Here is a 20,262-nt window from a genome sequence, read left to right as displayed (position 1 = left end):
TTCCCGTGTTTGGAAGTCCCTGCACAAAATGGCATTTAACGGAAATAAAAGTCATTTAAAACTGCTTGCGGTTTTAATGTAATATCTGGTTCCGGCAATACGGATGAAAATCATTGAAAAAAATGGCATGGGTAGCCCCCCCTGCCCATTACCAGCCCCTTTGGGTCTTGTACGGATATTAAGGGGAACCCCGTACCCATATTAAAAAAAGGAAAGGCGTGGGGCCCCCAGGCCCTATATACTCAGAACAGCAGTATACAGGCGGTGCAAACAAGACAGGGACTGTGTAGGTTTGTTGTTAAGTAGAATTTGTTTGTAATTTTGAACTGGTACATTTTTAAAGTGTAGCTCCAGTCAAAAAAATCTATTTTTAAGCTTTTTGGAAAACATAGGGAAGGGTTATCAGCCCTGTATAATTTGTTTTGTCGTCCATCTTTTTTCATCTCACTTGCTGTTGTCTCCTTCCGTTTGCAAGTAGGAGACGTTTGTAAGTTGGATGCTTGAAAGTAGCGGCCTGCCCTATATGCTCTGCAGAAATGGCAGAACAAGGTGTTGGTGTTGCTACAACACTATAAGCCCTCAAAGTGACTCTTGGTGGGCGCTGGAGTGCCCTGCTGTGAACGATTATATCAAGAATTGTAATTACATGCCATTGTTGAACAGTGGTAGAAAAATTGATCTTTGGTGGTTGTGGTGGTGATGCTGATGCCACAACACTATAAGTCCTCACAGTTACTCTCGGTGGGTGCAGGGGCTGAAAAATTGAGCCTTGGGCACTGGTGCTGGTGCCACGACACGGCAACCTCTCCCATATACTCTATTTGGAGTGCAGGAATGAGCCCTGCTGCAAAGCATTGCATCAAAAATTGTAATTACACGCCCCTGTTAAACAGGGACTGAAAAATTGGGCTGGTGGCATCACCCAGAACCAAAAATGTTCTTCCAAGATATCAGTGGGATCATTGAGGAGGAAGAGGATAGTCAGTCAACATAACAGGACAGTCACTCAGCATCAGCATAGGCAGTCTTGAAGGGATGTGACATTTCAAAAAAAATATTCGGTTACATCAGCTTCAGGTGCTTGGTAGCTGTGGGTGATCCAAGACTGATTCATCTTTATGAAGGTCAGTCAATCAACCGAGTCGGTGGACAGGCGCACCCTGTGATCGGTTAAAAAGCCACCAGCAGCACTGAAGGTGCGTTCCGAAAGAACACTGGATGCAGGACAGGCCAGTAGCTCAATTGCATACTGTGCAAGCTCTGGCCACTGATTCATCCTCAAGACCCAGTAAGCCAGAGGATTTTCGTTGGGAAAGGTGTCCAAGTCTGACCTTGCCCCTAGGTATTCCTGCACCATGTAAATCAGACGTGGCGATGGTTGCTGGAACCGATCATACCTTGGGGCTGCGGACTAAAAAATTGTCTGAGCGCATCGGTCAGGCGGCCACCTTCTCCACCGCTCCTTCTGTGACTGACAGAAGCCTCAGCAACACGTTGTCCAGGACCAGGAGTTTGTAACCTACCAGTCTCTGGGAACGCATTATGTTTCTGCAAGGCCTCCCGGAGATGTCTCATCCTCTGCTCCCTCTTTGACGGAAAGATAAGGCCTGCAACCTTACCCTTGTACCGTGGATCAAGGAGAGTGGCCAGCCAGTAATGGTCACTCTCCTTGATCCGAAGAATACAAGGATCCTTCCGCAGGCTTTGCAGGATCAGGGAGGCCATGCAGCGTAGGTTAGCTGAGGCATTCGGTCCGGAGTCCTCTGGGTCACTAAGGACAACATGATCCGCAGCCACCTCTTCCCAGCCACGTAGAAGTCCACGGGTTTCTTGGGACTGTAAATCCTCCCTAAAAGACTGCTGCTGCTGCTTTTGATGCTGAGTGCCAGGCTCCACCTCCATGCTGACACAATCATCCTCCTCCTCCTCCTCGTCCTCTTCCTGTGTGATTGGTGGGACAGCAGGAACACTGTCTGGATAAAGGGGGCCTTGAGAGGCAAGGAAGTCCTCCTCTTCCTGCCTCTGTTCTGCCTCAATTGCCCTGTCCATTATTCCACACAGCGTATGCTCCAACAGGTGGACAGGAGGTACAGTGTCACTGATGCATGCACTGTCACTGCTCACCATGCTTGTGGCCTCCTCAAACGGTGACAGGACAGTGCATGCATCCCTGATCATGCCTCACTGGCGTAGTGAGAAAAAACAGAGCTCCCCTGACCCTGTCCTGGTGCCGTAGTCGCACAGGTACTCATTGATGTCCCTCTGCTGCATGTGCAGCCGCTGCAGCATGGCCAACCTTGAGTTCCACCTGGTGCGCATGTCAGATATAAGGCGGTTCTTGGGCAGGTTCAACTCCTTTTGGAGATCAGCCAGCCGAGCACAGGCATTAAATGATCGGCGGAAATGCACACAGACTTTCCTGGCCTGCTTCAGGACATCCTGTAAGCCCGGATACCTGCCCAAGAACCTCTGCACGACCAGGTTAAGGACGTGACCCACACAGGGCACATGGGTCAGTTGTCCCTGTCGGAGGGCGGAGAGGAGGTTGGTGCCATTGGCGCAAACCACCATTCCTGGCTAAAGCTGGCATGGCATCAACCACCTCTCGGCCTGCCCCTGCAGAGCTGCCAAAATCTTCCCCAGTGTGGCTCCTGTCCCCCAAACAAACCAGCGCAAGCACGGCATGGCATCTTTTTGCCTGCGTACTTGCATAGCCCCTTGAACGCCTACGGAGCACCACTGGTTCCGAAGACAGAGCACTGGAAGAGGCCATGGAGGAAGAAGAAGAGGAGGGGGTGGAGGAGAGAGGTGTGTCACAACCAGTAGTAGCATTTTGGAGGCGTGGTGGCAGAACAACCTCCAACACTACTGCACCTTGTCCTGCATCCTTCCCAGCTGCCAGAAGAGTGTCCCAATGGGCCGTGAAAGATAGGTAACTTTCCTGTCCATGCCTACTGGATCATGAGTCAGCGTTAATATGCACATTACCGCTGACCACCCTTGTCCAGCGAGGCAAGGACATTGCCTTCCACATGCCGGTAGAGAGCCGGAATTGCCTTCCATGAGAAAAAGTGACGTTTGGGGACCTGCCACGGAAGAACCGCACATTGCACAAACTCAGTCTAGCAACTGAAAAGGCAGCAGTTGTGCTAGCAATTTAGCCAAGCTACCATTCAACCACTGGGCATGTGGATGGCTGGGAGTGAACTTCTTTTGACGGTCCAGCAGCTGGGGCAGGGACATTTGCCTGCTATAATCGGACGTGGGTGTACCGCTAGCAGAGTGCCCGGAAGCACTTGGCTATGACACACCTAATTCTACACCTTCATTCCTCTCAGTGCAGGTTTCAGAGAGGACTGAAGGTATAGTGGGGTTGGAGATCCCAGCTGATGAGGAGCAAGGAGAGGTCCGCTTTGTTCTTTGGTGTGGGTCTTTAAGGTACGCTTGCCAACGAGCTGCATGGCAGGTCAACATATGTCTGGTCAAGCATGTGGTGCCCAAGCGGCTGATGTTTTGGCCACGCGAGATACACTTAAGACATATGTTGCAAATAGCAGCGGTGCGATCTGTTGCCCTCGTCTCAAAAAAGGCCCACACCAAAGAACTTTTGGAATAACGCGCAGAGGCAGCGCCCTGCACAAGCGGAGCTCTGCGGTGCGATTCAGTGGGTGTGCTGCCCCTAATCTGGCCCCCGGAGGCCATCCTGCCTCGTTGGAGATGTGCCTCCTCCTCCTCCCTCCTATCAGGCACCCACGTGGAGTCAGTGACCTCATCATCCCCTCCCTCTTCATCTCTGGAGCAAATCTGGCAGTATGCTGCAGCTGGTGGAACATGACTGCCAGATTGCTGTCCTTCTTGAGCATCCCCTCTCTCTGCGCTCACGCTACTGCCTTCCTCTAGCTGAGTATCATCATCAGAGCCTTCAAAACACTGGGCATCCTCCTGGAGCATGTACCCAACACTGTGCTCAAACAGTTCGGGGGACTACTCAGGAGGACATGGTGGGTCTAGCGAAGGAGTGACTGATGATGACATTGAGACGAGGGAAGAGGATGCGTTGGCAGCTGCTTTGCTAGTACCCTGAGCCTGGGTGAGAGAGGATGAGGAGGATGAAGAGGGCTTGGTCATCCACTCTACCAAGTCTTTGGCATGATGCAGCTCAACATGTCCAGCTGCCGAAAATAAGGACAAGCGTGTCCCATGGCCCCGTGCTGATGATGATGCACCGCGTCCACGACCAGCACTGTTGTCTCTAGACACAGAGCCTGCTTGCCCTCTTTTATTGGCTCTTGACTGTCTGCCTGTCCTTGTTGGCCTTCCAGACATAGTAATGGCTTGCAGGGAGATGGGAAAACCAGCAATTGGGTAGTGTATACTGTGCTGGAGGCACACAATGCCCACTAACGCCTGCAGATGCCTTTATTATAGAACACCAGCAATAAACGGTAGATACCGGTGTATACTGTGCTGTGCTGGAGGAACAAAACACCCACTAACTCCTGCAGATGCCTTTATTATAGAACACCAGCAATAAAGGGTAGATACAGGTGTATACTGTGCTGTGCTGGAGGCACAAAACACCCACTAACTCCTGCAGATGCCTTTATTATAGAACACCAGCAATAAAGGGTAGATACAGGTGTATACTGTGCTGTGCTGGAGGCAAACAACACCCACTAACTCCTGCAGATGGCTGTATTAGTGAACAACAGCAATAAAGGGTAGATACAGGTGTATACTGCGCTGGAAGCACACAACACCCACTAACTCCTGCAGATGGCTGTATTAGAGAACTCCAGCAATAAAGGGTAGATACAGGTGTATATTGTGCTGTGCTAGAGGCACACAACACCCACTAACTCCTGCAGATACCTTTATTATAGAACACCAGCAATAAAGGGTAGATACAGGTGTATACTGTGCTGTGCTGGAGGCACACAACACCCACTAACTCCTGAAGATGCCTTTATTATAGAACACCAGCAATAAAGGGTAGATACAGGTGTATACTGTGCTGTGCTGGAGGAAAACAACACCCACTAACTCCTGCAGATGGCTGTATTAGTGAACAACAGCAATAAAGGGTAGATACAGGTGTATACTGCGCTGGAAGCACACAACACCCACTAACTCCTGCAGATGGCTGTATTAGAGAACTTCAGCAATAAAGGGTAGATACAGGTGTATATTGTGCTGTGCTGGAGGCACACAACACCCACTAACTCCTGCAGATGGCTGTATTAGAGAACTCCAGCAATAAAGGGTAGATACAGGTGTATACTGCGCTGGAGGCACACAACACCCACTAACTCCTGCAGACACCGGAACACTACACAAGGCCGCCGCGCTGGCTACCTTATATAGTGTGGGGTGTGTACTAAATCCCCTGAGCTATAATTGGCCACAGGCAATTATGGCTCTCCTCGCTGGTGGCGCTGCATGCGGGGTCACAGTGTATGCTTGGCCAATCATCAGCCAGCAATGCACTGCGATGGCGCAGTGCATTGTGCGCCGTGATCACCACATGAATTTGGCGCGAACTGCCCACAGATTTCTGGCTTTCGCCGAACGGGCGAACAGCCGGTGTTCGAGTCGAACATGCGTTTGACTCTAACACCAAGCTCATCCCTAGTGATAAACAATATCCTGAGCACCTTGTAGATCAAGCCTCCTAAAAAGACCCGTGAACCTGAAGATCACTCGGTCCGATTCACCACTACATTCCACTTTCAGTTTAAAAAAATGGAAAATATACTGGCCAAATATTGGGACATCTTATTACAAGATCCCAACCTTAAAACTGTCATCCCCGAACATCCTAGAGTGAGCTATCGGAGAGCGCTGAGCCTAAAAAATAGAATTGATCCTAGCAAAATCAGACATAGTATAGTTCAGTCTACCAAGCCAGTACTCATACTACTGGTAGGAATGTTCCAGTGTCGTAAGACTCTTTGCAAGACCTGCAAATTTCTCAGACATGGTCAAAAATTCTTCAGCACGAAAGGCAAAACCTATTTATTGAAAGATTTCTACAACTGCTCATCAGACTCCGTGGTGTATGGGCTCACCTGTCCATGTGGCCTAATTTATGTAGGCCGAACTATACGAGCCCTTAGGAGAAGGCTTGGTGACCATAGGAGACTCATTGAAGGAGGGACTGACCCACATAGTGTCCCAAGACATTTTCAGAGGCCCACCAACATTCCACCAATGGCCTACAAGTGTGGGTCATTTAACTGATACCCAGTTACCTCTCTGTCGCTGAACATTTCAAGAAACTTTGTGCTAGAGAAACGTTCTGGATTTATAACCTTGATGCCCTCTTGCCCAGTGGTATTAACGAGGGCATTGAAATTTTCTACTATTATATAGACAAATATTTTATATCCTAATAGCCACACATTACCATATATAACTTTTTAACCCTGTATTTATTATACTCTAGGTTTCTTATTATGGGGGAGGCGGGATCTGATTTTGTAAGTATTAATAGTGATATGATCTAGTGATATCCCTATTAACCCCCCTGGAGGTATTCCCGAGTTTGGCTCGGGGTGAAAATTTTGAACCATTAGCGGTAACCCCCAGCCAGACTCGGAATCGCATCGCTGGATCCATGAAGAGGTTACTTATCTTGTCACCTGGATCCAGCGATGTACGAGCGGCTCATCCTCCACTCGATCTATCACGGAGCCGGGCTCCGTTCCCTGCGAGTGTTGCGACGTACGAGGACGGAGAACGGCGCCAAATTCAAAAAGTAAAACACACAGTATGCATACAGTATAATGTGATCTTACAGATTACATCGCTGTATGGAATCATTTCACATCCCCTACGTCCCTCGTGTTCTGTCCAGTGTCCTGCATGCAGTTTTATAATATAAAAACTGTTCTTTATGCCTGGAAACCGGAGATTGTCCATAGCAACCAAAAACCGTCCCTTTACATCAAAAATGGTTTTAGACCAGCTGGAAAACAGCGATAATAAATTGGAATCACTCGCAGAATTGAGGGATAACGATTTGTGGGGAGATCCCTCATCAAATACTGACAAGTAATGACAGCGACAATTCTGCAACTGAGCAAATTTCTGTGTTTTTGTTTTGATTACATTATTGAATAATTTTTATTATTGTTATATTATTATTTGGTATAATTATTTATAGTTATTTATTATATTATAATTTATGATTTCATTTTTCAAACTTTATCATACCCAGGATGTCTACTAGACTCTGGTTTGGACAGATTTAAGTGAGTTATTTCTAAGAATTACAGGACTACAATATAAAACACCAAATTTTCATGCAAAATAATTGTACCGCTTTCAGCACCTAAAATCTGAAAAATTCATCCCGCCAGGGAGGTTAATATTTTAAAGTTATACATTTCATATATATATATATATATATATATATATATTTTAGTGGGGACTATTATTAAATGTCTGTATGTGTGTGCCCTTATGTACCTATACTGTACATGGGTCCACATGTATGTGAGCATGTATATATCTATAGAGAGTTAATTACTACAGATAACCCCCATTCCTTTTTTCCTTCCTCAAATAAAATAAAACCTGTCCGATTTGGACGTCACTGAACAGTTTGGAGGGCTTGTCCTACGACAAACACATATTTCCGGCATCCTGTGACTTCCTGTTGTAGATCTGGGACAGGAAGTGAAGGGAAATCACACTCCCCTTAGTGTTGTACAGGAAGTAGTAGATAGGGATGTATAAAGGCGTCAGTCTACTATACAATGAAATATCACTCTGAGGGGGAGGGGGCAGAATTTCCTGATTTACCCCCCCCCCCCCCCCCCGGGAATAATACATAGAACCCCCAATTACCTCATCATCGGCGTTGATGTTATGGGATAGAGACCCTTCAAATGGACCACCCGTTCCTGGACAGCGCTGTGGAGACGGAAGAGATGATCGGTATTAGTAAAGTGACGGACCATTCAGAAGATGGCAGCAGACGACCCCACAGACATGTCTATTTATAGAAAATGTGTACAGATATTCGTCCTGAGAGACTTCATGTACATTCGTTCTGGGAGAATTAACCAACTGTTGATGGATTGATGATGATAATTCCATATGATTATTATCACCATCACCAGTCTATGGGATTATTATCCTGTGGCTCATCTAATTGTAATCCAATGAAGATGCCCAAAGATCGGTCATGCTTTTTTGATCGGCCAACCGGCTGATTAAAAAAAGAAAGGAACAGATTCCTCCGCCCACAAAATACTTTATGGAATAAAAGTGGGCGGAGCTCCAGAGTTCTCACTCTTTCTGCTGCTTCTGGATCATCACAAAGTGTTTCTTCTCCAGAAAAATCACCTTCAGTTTCTTCACAGAATTCTCCGTACTTTTATTCCATGCAAAATACTTTTATATACTAATATTTATTTTTATTAATTTATTTATTATTTTTATTAATACTGCCCTACTAAAACTCGCCAATGACCTACTAAATGCTAAAACCAACGGCCACTACTCCATACTCATACTTTTAGACCTCTCTGCTGCCTTTGACACAGTTGACCACCTGCTCCTCCTCAGCAAACTCCACTCCCTTGGCCTCCGTGATTCTGCTTTATCCTGGTTCTCCTCCTACCTATCTCAGCGTCACTTTCAGTGTCACTTACAACTCCATCTCCTCCGCTCCCCTTCCTCTTTCTGTTGGTGTACCCCAAGGTTCTGTCCTTGGGCCGCTCCTATTCTCGCTCTATACCTCTTCCCTGGGCCAGCTGATAACCTCCCATGGCTTCCAATACCTTCTCTATGCCGACGACACCCAGATCTATCTCTCCACTTCTCAACTCACCCCTCCATCTCCTCACTGATCTCCAACTTACTGAATGACATATCAGTATGGAGGTCACACCACTTCCTCCAACTCAATCTTTCTAAAACGGAGCTTCTTATATTTCCTCCTTCACAATCCCCTCCCTGTGACTTCACCATTAATATCAACAACACAACCATTGGTCCCTCTACACATGACAGGGTCCTCCTGGGTGTAATCCTTGACTCTGACCTCTCCTTCAGCCCCCATATCCAATCACTGGCTAAATCCTGCCGCCTTCACCTCCGCAATATCTCCAGAATTCCACCCTTCCTGACTAATAACACAACTCATTCACTCCTTGATTATTTCCTGCCTGGACTACTGCAACTCTCTCCTTAACCACTTACAGACCGGACCATTTTGCTGGTCAGAGACCAGACCCCTTTTTGCGATTCGGCACTGCGTCACTTTAACTGACAATTGCGCGATCGTGCGACGTGGCTCCCAAACAAAATTGACGTCCTTTTTTTCCCACAAATAGAGCTTTCTTTTGGTGGTATTTGATCACCCCTGCGGTTTTTATTTTTTGCGCTATAAACAAAAATAGAGCGACAATTTTGAAAAAAGCGCATTATTTTTTACTTTTTGTTATAATAAATATCCCTCAAAAATATATAAAAAAACATTTTTTTTACCTCAGTTTAGGCCGATACGTATTCTTCTACATATTTTTGGTAAATAAAAAAATCGCAATAAGCGGTTATTGATTGGTTTGCGCAAAAGTTATAGCGTTTACAAAATAGGGATAGTTTTATGGCATTTTTATTAATAATTTTTTTATTATTTATTTTTTTACTAGTAATGGCGGCGATCAGCGATTTTTATTGTGACTGCGACATTATGGCGGACACATCGGACATTTTTGACACATTTTTGGGACCATTGTCATTTCTACAGTAATCACTGCTATATAAATGCAGTGATTCTTGTGTAAATGACACTGGCAGTGAAGGGGTTAACCAGTGGGTGGCAGTGTAGGGGTTAAGTGTCGCTAGCAAGGGGTGTGTTGCTAACTGTGGGGGGTTGGGCTTTCATTTAGTGAACACTGATCTCTGCTCCAATCACATGGAGCAGAGATCAGCGTCACTAGTTGCTAGGCAGAATGGAGAATTGCTGTTTACACGGCATTTCTCCATTCAGCCATCCCGTGAGACAATCGCGGGTATGCCCGCGGCGATCAAGTCCGCGGGACTCGCGACCGGACTCACGGGGGTCCCGACCGGCACGAGAGCGTGCCGCCGGCGGCGCGCTCGCTATGGCAGGGTGGCATTGAAGATTGGACGTACCTGCACGCCAATATGCCTGCCCGTGCCATTCTGCCGACGTACATCGGCGTGCACTGGTCGGGAACCGGTTAATGGCCTACCCTTAAGCAGGCTCCTCCCCCTTCAGGCTATTATGAATGCTGCTGCTAGACTAATACACTTCACTAATCAATCCGTGACTACGCCCTTCTCTGCCAATCCCTTCACTGGCTTCCCCTACCCCACCGTGTAAAATTCAAAATGCTAACTAGGGATGAGCTGGGTGTTCGTGTCGAACGCACGTTCGACCTGTTTGGTGAAACCAGAACTTTATACCACAGTCAGGCAGCTGCAGTAATTACAGTCTGTGTAGTGTGTCATCTGCACAGTGTGCACCTAAAGCTACCCCAATTGCTGGTATTATGCTGATCATATACCACAGGCAGCTCCAGTAATTACATTCGGTGTACTGTGTCATCTGCACAGTGTGCACCTAAAGGTACCCCAATTGCTGGGATTCTGCTGATCCTATACTGCAGGCAGCTCCAGTAATTATAGTTGGTGTATTTGTCATCTGCACAGTGTGCACCTAAAGCTACCCCAATTGCTGGTGTTCTTCAGATCCTATACCACAGGCAGGCAGCTACAGTGATTACAGTCGGTGTACTGTGTCATCTGCTCAGTGTGCACCTAAAGTTACCCCAATTGCTGGTGTTCTCATCTCCCTGCAGGCCATTAGTATGTCTGGAAGGTCAACAAGGAGAGACAGACAGTCACAAGCCAATAAAAGGGGGCAAGCAGGCTCTGCGTCTAGAGACAACAGTGCTGGCCATGGACGCAGTGCATCGTCATCAGCACGTGGCCATGGGACACGCTTGTCCTTATTTTCAGCAGATGGACGTGTTGAGCCGCAACATGCCGAAGACTTGGTAGAGTGGATGACCAAGCCCTCCTGATCCTCCTCATCCTCTCTCACCCAGGCTCAGGGTACTGGCAAAGCAGCTGCCAATGCGGCCTCTTCCCTCGTCTCAATGGCATCAGTCACTCCTTCGCTAGACCCACCACGTCCTCCTGAGGAGTCCCCCAAACTGTTTGAGCACAGTGTTGGGTACATGTTCCAGGAGGATGCTCAGCGTTTTGAAGGCTCTGATGATGATACCCAGCTAGAGGAAGGCAGTAGCGTGAGCGCAGAGAGAGGGGATGCCCAAGAAGGACAGCAATCTGGCAGTCATGTTCCACAAGCTGCAGCATACTGCCAGGTTTGCTCCAGTGATGAGGAGGTAGGGGATGATGAGGTCACTGACTCCACGTGGGTGCCTGATAGGAGAGAGGAGAAGGCACATCTCCAACGAGGCAGGATGCCCTCCGGGGGCCAGCTTAAGGGCAGCACACCGACTGAATCACACCGCAGAGCTCCGCCTGTGCAGGACACTGCCTCTGCGTGTTATTCCAAAAGTTCTTTGGTGTGGGCATTTTTGAGACGAATGCATCAGATCGCACCGCTGCTATTTGCAACATATTTCTCAAGCGTATCTTGCATGGCCAAAACATCAGCCGCTTGGGCACCACCTGCTTGACCAGACATATGCTGACCTGCCATGCAGTTCGTTGGCAAGCGTACCTCAAAGACCCACACCAAAGAACAAAGCGGCCCTCTCCTTGCTCCTCATCAGCTGGGATCTTCAACCCCACTAGACCTTCAGTCCTCTGAAACCTGCTCTGAGAGGAATGAAGGTGTAGAATTAGGTGTGTCACAGCCAAGTGCTTGCGAGCACTCTGCTAGCAGTACACCGACGTCCGATTGTAGCAGGCAAATTTCTCTGCCCCAGCTGCTGGACCATCAAAAGAAGTTCACTCCCAGCCATCCACATGCCCAGCGGTTGAATGCTAGCTTGGCTAAATTGCTAGCACTTCAACTGCTGCCTTTTCAGTTGGTAGACTCTGCCCCCTTCCGTGATTTTGCGCAATGTGTGGTTCCTCAGTGGCAGTTTTTCTCATGGAAGGCGATTGCGGCTCTCTACCGGCATGTGGAAGTCAATGTCCTTGCCTCGCTGGACAGGGCGGTCAGAGGTAAGGTGCATATTACCGCTAACTCATGGTCCAGCAGGCATGGACAGGGATGTTACCTGTCTTTCACGGCCCATTGGGTCACTCTTCTGGCAGCTGGGAAGGATGCAGGACAAGGTGCAGTAGTGTTGGAGGTTGTGACACACCTCTCTCCTCCACCCCCTCCTCTTCTTCTTCCTCCATGGTCTCTTCATGTGCTTTGTCCTTGGAACCAGCGGTGCTCCGTAGGCGTTCAAGGGGCTATGCAAGTACACAGGCAAAAAGATGTCATGCCGTGCTTGCGCTGGTTTGTTTGGGGGACAGGAGCCACACTGGGGCAGATATTTTGTCAGCTCTGCAGGGGCAGGCCGAGAGGTGGTTGACGCCACGCCAGCTTAAGCCAGGATTGGTGGTTTGCGACAATGGCACCAACCTCTTCTCCGCCCTTCGACAGGGACAACTGACCCATGTGCCCTGTGTGGCTCACGTCCTTAACTTGGTGGTGCAGCGGTTCTTGGGCAGGTACCCGGGCTTACAGGATGTCCTGAGGCAGGACAGGAAAGTCTGTGTGCATTTCCAACGGTCATATAATGCCTGTGCTCGGCTGGCTGAGCTCCAAAAGGAATTGAGCCTGCCCAAGAATCACCTTATATGTGACATGCCCACCAGGTGGAACTCAACGTTGGCCATGCTGCAGCAGCTGCACATGCAGCAGAGGGCCATCAATGAGTACCTGTGCGACTACGGCACCAGGACAGGGTCAGGGGAGCTCGTTTTTTTTCCCCATGCCAGTGGCCTATGATCAGGGATGCATGCACTCTCCTATCACCGTTTGAGGAGGCCACAAGGATGGTGAGCAGTGACAGTGCATGCATCAGTGACACTGTAACTCTTGTCCACCTGTTGGAGGACTTCCTTGCCTCTCAAGGCCCCCTTTATCCAGACAGTGTTCCTGCTGTCCCACCCATCACACAGGAGGAGGAGGAGGAGTTGCAGTGTTGTGGCACCAGTGCCTAAGGTCCAATTTTTCAGTCCCTGTTTAACAGGTGCATGTAATTACAATTCTTGATAAAAAAATTTCACAGCAGGGCCCAAGATGAAAAAAGACGGATGGACAAAAAAATTATACAGGGGTGATAACCCTTCCCTATGGTTTCCAAAAAGCTTAAAAATAGTTTTTTTGACTGGAGCTACACTTTAAAAATGTACCAGTTCAAAATTACAAACAGATTCTACTTAACACAACAAACCTACACAGTCCCTGTCTTGTTTGCACCGCCTGTATACTGCTGTTCTGAGTATATAGGGCCCGGGGGCCACACGCATTTCCTTTTTTTAATATGGGTACGGGGTTCCCCTTAATATGCGTACAAGACCCAAAGGGGCTGGTAATGGGCAGGGAGGGCTACCCATGCCATTTTTCTCAATGATTTTCAACCATATTGCAGGAACCAGATATAACATTAAAACCGCAAGCAGTTTTAAATGACTTTTTTTCCGTTAAATGTCATTTTGTGCAGGGACTGTTCTAAACACGGGAAACACGTGGCACTTCACAGGCATACTACAGACACCCCCCAGGCACCATATTTAAAGGAATATTTCACTTTTTTTTTCACTTTAAGCGTCATTAAAATCAGTGCTCCCGAAAAAAACTGCAGTTTTTAAAACTTTTTTTGCATTGACCCATGTCCCCTGGGGCAGGAGCCGGGTCTCCAAACCCTTTTTAGGACAATATCTTGCATATTAGCCTTTAAAATTAGCACTTTTGATTTCAAACGTTAGAATCCCATAGACTTTAATGGGGTTCTAAAATTCAAAACGAATTTTCGGTCCGTTCGCAGGTTCTGGTGTGAACCGAACCGGGGGGCGTGTTTGGCTCATGCCTAATGCTAACCATAACATACAAAGCCATCCACAACATCGCCCCCCCCATCTACATCACCAACGTCATCTGCAGATATCGCCCAAATTGTCCCCTCCGCTCCTCCCAGGACCTCCTGCTCTCTAACTCCCTTGTTACCTCCTCTCATGCTCGCCTTCAGGACTTCTCCAGAGCCTCTCCCATCCTCTGGAACTCCCTGCCCCAGTCTGTCCGATCAGCCCCTCCCCTGTCCACCTTTAGGACATCCCTGAAAACTCATTTATTCAGGGAAGTCGATCCCACACCCACCTAATAACTGTCCCTGAGCCGCCCCCCATCATATCATTCTCTGCAACTATTACCTTTTGTTCCACCACCCCCTCCCTTTAGAATGTAAGCTCTACAGCCGGGCCCTCCTGTACCTTTTGTATTGAACTGTACTGTAATTGTGTTGTTCCCCCCCATACATTGTAAAGCGCTGCTGTTGGTGCTATATAAATCGTGTATAATAATAATATATACATTTCATAATCTATTAGCGCTCATTCCATCTGCAGGTGAGAGGCGGCGCCCGCTGATTTATATTAATAATCATAAGAACATTCGTCCCAAAGAGAAAACACCTGAAGAACATTCGATTTTCCCCATCCTCACACCCGCTGGATCCCTCGTACACAACGAATGTACATGGAGTAGTGCTGGGCAAATAGTTCTGGAGATTCTTTTAAAAATAGACCCCAAAGTGTCCCCTCCATTCCCGTACCTTGCAAGGGGGCCTTAATGGCCATCGGCAGCACGGGAGTTCTTTGGTGGTCTCCATTATGGGGATCTCGCTGGGTTCTGCTGGGACTGTCAGATCTCCGGAATCCATCGACTTCTACAGAATAAAACACAGATTTATCATTGGGTGATGACAAGGACCGGGCAGAACCGGCTTTTCTTCTACAATGGGAATCACTTTTAAAGCAAAACTGCATTTTATTACAGAGCAAGACCTCCATCCCCTCCCCCCCCTCCAGGGATACATATAGTCGATCGTTATTTTATATAGAATGATGTTCCTGTCACCTGCACGGCGATCACCGCACACACATGGGCGGGTCTGATGACAGGACGGGGGGTGGGGCTCAGGGTCATAAGAAGTAATGACCAGTATGCCTAGACCCCGCCTCCAGTATGGCCCATGTACCCGCCTCCAGGGGGGCGCAATAGACATATTGAGGGAAATCTACTACGAGTGCAGCAGCCAAAGTCTGGAACAACTATAATTATTTTGTATGGTTATGCTATGGTTCCCATGTATGCAGATCTGCTTGCTAGGAGCGTTAATGCGATCACCATGAGGTGGTCAGTCTCTTGGTGAGGCATAAACCAATATCCCTGAAAGAGCGAACAGATCTGCCGCGTCCACGGGAAGGTTTCCACAGCCAATGGTCTTCCACCAACGTCTGTATGTGCGAATACCCTCACATGAGCGCATTACAGCAAAACTGACACCGGGGGACATCTGACAACATACGTTAATAAAAATTTCCACAACACTATACAGAGCGGCTCCAGATTCTGTCTGCTCCAGGGGGGACTCTAATCAGGAGCCTAATAAAAGGTGGGACTCTGACGGGGACTCTGATGGGCTCATTGATGTAGGGGTGGACTCTGTTGAGGATTTTTTCCGTCTGGTAATTTTTGGTAAATACACGATTTGGACATCACTGAATGGATTGGAGGGCGTGTCCTATGACAATCGCAATATTCCCGACATCCTGTGACTTCCTGTTGGGAATCTGGGACAGGAAGTGAAGGGAAATCTCCTGCCAGGGGTCACACCCCTCTCAGTGTTGTACAAGAAGTAGTAGGTAGGGATGTATAAAGGGGTCAGTCTACTAGACAATGAAATATCACTCTGAGGGGGAGGGGCAAAATTTCCTGATGTCCCCCCCCCCAGGAATAATACATAGAACCCCCAATTACCTCATCATGGGTGGTGATGTCATCGAATGAACTTATTCCTGAACCTCCTCTTCTACAGTTCTGAGGATAGGGAAAAAATGATCAGTATTAGTAAAGTGACAGATCTGTCAGAAGATGGCGGCAGACGACCCCACAGACATGACGGGTCTATTTATAGAAAATGTGTACAGATATTCGTCCTGAGAGACTTCATGTACATTCGTTCTGGGAGAATTAACCAACTGTTGATGGATTGATGATGATAATTCCATATGATTATTATCACCATCACCAGTCTATGGGATTATTATCCTGGGGCTCATCTATATAATTGTAATCCAATAAAGATGGCCAAAGATCGGCCGTGTTATTTTTGATCGGCCAACCGGCTGATTAAAAAAAAGAAAGTAACAGATTCCTCCGTCCACAAAATACTTTATGGAATAAAAGTGGGCGGAGCTCCAGAGTTCTCACTCTTTCTGCTGCTTCTGGATCATCACAAAGTGTTTCTTCTCCAGAAAAATCACCTTCAGTTTCTTCACTGAATTCTCTGTACTTTTATTCCATGCATAATACTTTTATATACATTTCATAATCTATTAGCGCTCATTCCATCTGCAGGGGAGAGGCGGCGCCCGCTGATTTATATTATTAATAATCATAAGAACATTCGTCCCAAAGAGAAAACACCTGAAGAACATTCGATTTTCCCCATCCTCACACCCGCTGGATCCCTCGTACACAACGAATGTACATGGAGTAGTGCTGGGCGAATAGTTCTGGAGATTCTTTTATAAATAGACCCCAAAGTGTCCCCTCCATTCCCGTACCTGGCAAGGCTCCCTTCTTGGCCATCCGCAGCACGGGAGTTCTGTGGTGGTCTCCATTATGGGGATCTCGCTGGGTTCTGCTGGGACTGTCAGATTACCGGAATCCATCAACTTCTACAGAATAAAACACAGATTTATCACTCGGTGATGACAAGGACCGGGCAGGACCGGCTTTTCTTCTACAATGGGAATCACTTTCAAAGCAAAACTGCATTTTATTACAGAGCGAGACCTCCATCCCCTCCCCCTCTACAGGGATACATATAGTTGATCGTTATTTTATATAGAATGATGTTCCTGTCACCTGCGTGGCACGGTGATCACCGCACACACATGGGCGGGTCTGATGACAGGACGGGGGGCTCGGGGTCATAGGAAGTAATGACCGGTATGCCAAGACCCCGCCTCCAATATGGCCCATGTACCCGCCTCCAGGGAAATCTACTAAGAGTGGAGCAGCCAAAATCTGGAACAACCAATCAACTTCTAGCTTTCATTTTTAAAGCTAAACTGAACAAGTTGAAGTTAGAGGCTGATTGGTTACTATGCAGAGCGGCTCCAGATTCTGTCTGCTCCAGTCTAAGACCCCTTTCACACTGAAGGCATTTTTCAAGCATTTTAGCGCTAGAAATAGCGCCTGTAAAGCGTCTGAAAACTGCCTCCCCATTCACTTCAATGTGTGCTTTCACACTGGGGCGGTGCGCTTCCGGGACGGTAGGAAAGGTCTTGCAAACAGGATCTTTGGGGCATCTTGGGAGCGCTATAAATAGCATTCCCAAAATGCCCCTGCCCATTGAAATGAATGGGCAGCGCTTCGAAAGCGCCTTAATAGCGATTGGAAAGCTACGTAAAATGGGTCTTTGTTTTTTTTTAACCACTTAAGACCCGGAACAATTTGCAACCAAAGGACCAGGCCCCTTTTTGCGATTCGGCACTGCGTCGCTTTAACAGACAATTGCGCGATCGTGCGACGTGGTTCCCAAACAAAATTGGTGTCCTTTTTTTCCCACAAATAGAGCTTTCTTTTGGTGGTATTTGATCACCTCTGCGGTTTTTATTTTGACTGCGACATTATGGCGGACACATTGGAAATTTTTGACACATTTTTGACAGTCCTTAAGTGGTTAAGGTACAATTGTCATGTGACCTAAAAAAAAACAACTGCCTGCTAGTGCCCCAAAAGCGCTGCTAAAATTCAGCTAAAGCACCGCAAAAACGACCAGCACTTTAGCGCAGTTTTAGCGGCACTTTAGTGTGACAGTAGCCTTAGTATGGTTCAGGGTGGGGGAGGGGCGCTCGCTCGTCCCCTCCCTTTCCTGACCTGCATGCTCAGATAAGGGGCTGGTATGGATTTTAGGGGGCCCCACACACCATTTTTTAAAATTTTTGCATGAGGGTTACCCTTAAAATCCATACCAGACCAAAAGGGCCCTTTCATTATTTGGCTTGCAACCCACGAGTCAATTTAAATGTAAATTTTATTTTTCTTTAGAAATGTCAGTTTTGCTGCAGCAGGTTCTATACATGGTAGAGATGCGCCACTTTACAGGCAGACTAAGGGGACTCCCCAGGCACTATAAAGGAAGTTTTAATTTTCATTGTTTTACTGTATTATTTATTAAAATCACTGCACCTCAAAAAAAAAAAAAATAGTTTTAAAAAAAAAATTTGCATTGATACATGTTCCCCAGGGCAGTACCTGGGCACCTATCCCCCTTTTATGGCTAATTACTTGCATATAACTTTCAAATGGGGACTTTTGAATTTTCATGTTCAGGTCTCAGACTTTAATAGAGTTTGCGGCTCGGGATTGACTTTTTCCCCATTTGGGAGTTCTGGTGGGAACCGAACCGGGGGGTGTGTTCGGCCAAACACTAATGACTAGGGATGAGCCGAACACCCCCTGGTTCGGTACACACCAGAACTTTCGAACTGACCGAAAATTCGTGTGAACTATAGAACCCCATTGAAGTCCGTGGGACTCGAACGTTCGAAATAAAAAGTGATAATTTTAATGGGTAATATGCAAGATATTGTCCTAAAAAGGGTTTGGGGACCTGGCTCCTGCCCCAGGGGACATGGGTCAATGCAAAAAAGTTTTAAAAACTGCAATTTTTTCGGGAGCACTGATTTTAATGACGATAAAAGTGAAAAAAAAAAGTGAAATATTCCTTTAAATATGGTGCCTGGGGGGTGTCTGTAGTATGCCTGTGAAGTGCCACATGTTTCCCGTGTTTAGAACAGTCCCTGCACAAAATGACATTTAAACGGGAAAAAAGTCATTTAAAACTGCTTGCGGTTTTAATGTTATATCTGGTTCCGGCAATACGGATAAAAATCATTGAAAAAAATGGCATGGGTAGCCCCCCCTGCCCATTACCAGCCCCTTTGGGTCTTGTACAGATATTAAGGGGAACCCCGTACCTATATTAAAAAAAGGAAAGACGTGGGGCCCCAGGCCCTATATACTCAGAACAGCAGTATACAGGCGGTGCAAACAAGACAGGGACTGTGTAGGTTTGTTGTTAAGTAGAATTTGTTTGTAATTTTGAACTGGTACATTTTTAAAGTGTAGCTCCAGTCAAAAAAATCTATTTTTAAGCTTTTTGGAAAACATAGGGAAGGGTTATCAGCCCTGTATTACATTTTTTGCCATCCGTCTTTTTTCATCTCACTTCCTGTTGTCTCCTTCCATTTGCAAGTAGGAGACATTTGTAAGTTGGATGTTTGAAAGTAGGGGCCTACCCTATATGCTCTGCAGAAATGGCGGAACAAGGTGTTGGTGTTGCCACAACATTGTAAGCCCTCAAAGTGACTCTTGGTGGGCGCTGGAGTGCCCTGCTGTGAACGATTATATCAAGAATTGTAATTACATGCCATTGTTGAACAGTGGTAGAAAAATTTACCTTTGGTGGTTGTGGTGGTGGTGCTGGTGCCACAACACTATAAGTCCTCACAGTTACTCTCGGTGGATGCAGGGGCTGAAAAATTTAGCCTTAGGCACTAGTGCTGGTGCCACGACACTGCAACCTCTCCCATATACTCTATTTGGAGTGTAGGAATGAGCCCTGCTGCAAAGCATTGCATCAAAAATTGTAATTACACGCCCCTGTTAAACAGGGGCTGCAAAATTGGGCTGGAGTCATCACCCAGAACCAAAAATATTCTTCCAAGATATCAGTGGGATCATTGAGGAGGAAGAGGATAGTCAGTCAACATAACAGGACAGTCACTCAGCATCAGCATAGGCAGTCTTGAAGGGATCTGAAAAAAAATTATTCTGTTACATCAGCTTCAGGTGCTTGGTAGCTGTGGGTGATCCAAGACTGATTCATCTTGATGAAGGTCAGTCGATCAACTGATTCGGTGGACAGGCGCACCCTGTGATCGGTAACAAAGCCCCCAGCAGCACTGAAGGTGCGTTCCGAAAGAACGTTGGATGCAGGACAGGCCAGTAGCTCAATT

The 20,262-nt window shown here is 47.1% G+C and overlaps 1 protein-coding gene across 8 annotated transcripts in view; it reads right to left on the bottom strand.

Annotated features, from left to right (window-relative positions):
- Positions 1–20,262, bottom strand: part of LOC143997805 (uncharacterized) — a 149,747-nt gene that overhangs the window by 63,087 nt on the left and 66,398 nt on the right. For 5 of the 8 annotated variants that reach the window (XM_077493612.1, XM_077493615.1, XM_077493614.1 and 2 more), the window contains 4 exons: positions 16,798–16,911; positions 15,989–16,048; positions 14,781–14,894; positions 7,852–7,917 (listed from right to left, as the gene is read on the bottom strand). The exons of 1 other annotated variant lie outside the window; for it this stretch is intronic. In XM_077493612.1, coding sequence (XP_077349738.1) covers positions 7,852–7,917; positions 14,781–14,894; positions 15,989–16,048; positions 16,798–16,911 — 354 coding nt within the window. The remainder of the gene's footprint in view (positions 1–7,851; positions 7,918–14,780; positions 14,895–15,988; positions 16,049–16,797; positions 16,912–20,262) is intronic. 2 more of the 8 variants (XM_077493616.1, XM_077493617.1) reach the window with 2 other exon arrangements.

This window comes from Lithobates pipiens, unplaced genomic scaffold, assembly GCF_037356315.1.
Source record: "Lithobates pipiens isolate NorthernLeopardFrog02 unplaced genomic scaffold, aLitPip1_a1.2 Scaffold_19, whole genome shotgun sequence".
NCBI classification, from domain to species: domain Eukaryota; kingdom Metazoa; phylum Chordata; class Amphibia; order Anura; family Ranidae; genus Lithobates; species Lithobates pipiens.
The sequence above is the reverse complement of the archived record's forward strand: the minus strand, read 5'-3'. Positions and strand labels throughout refer to the sequence as shown.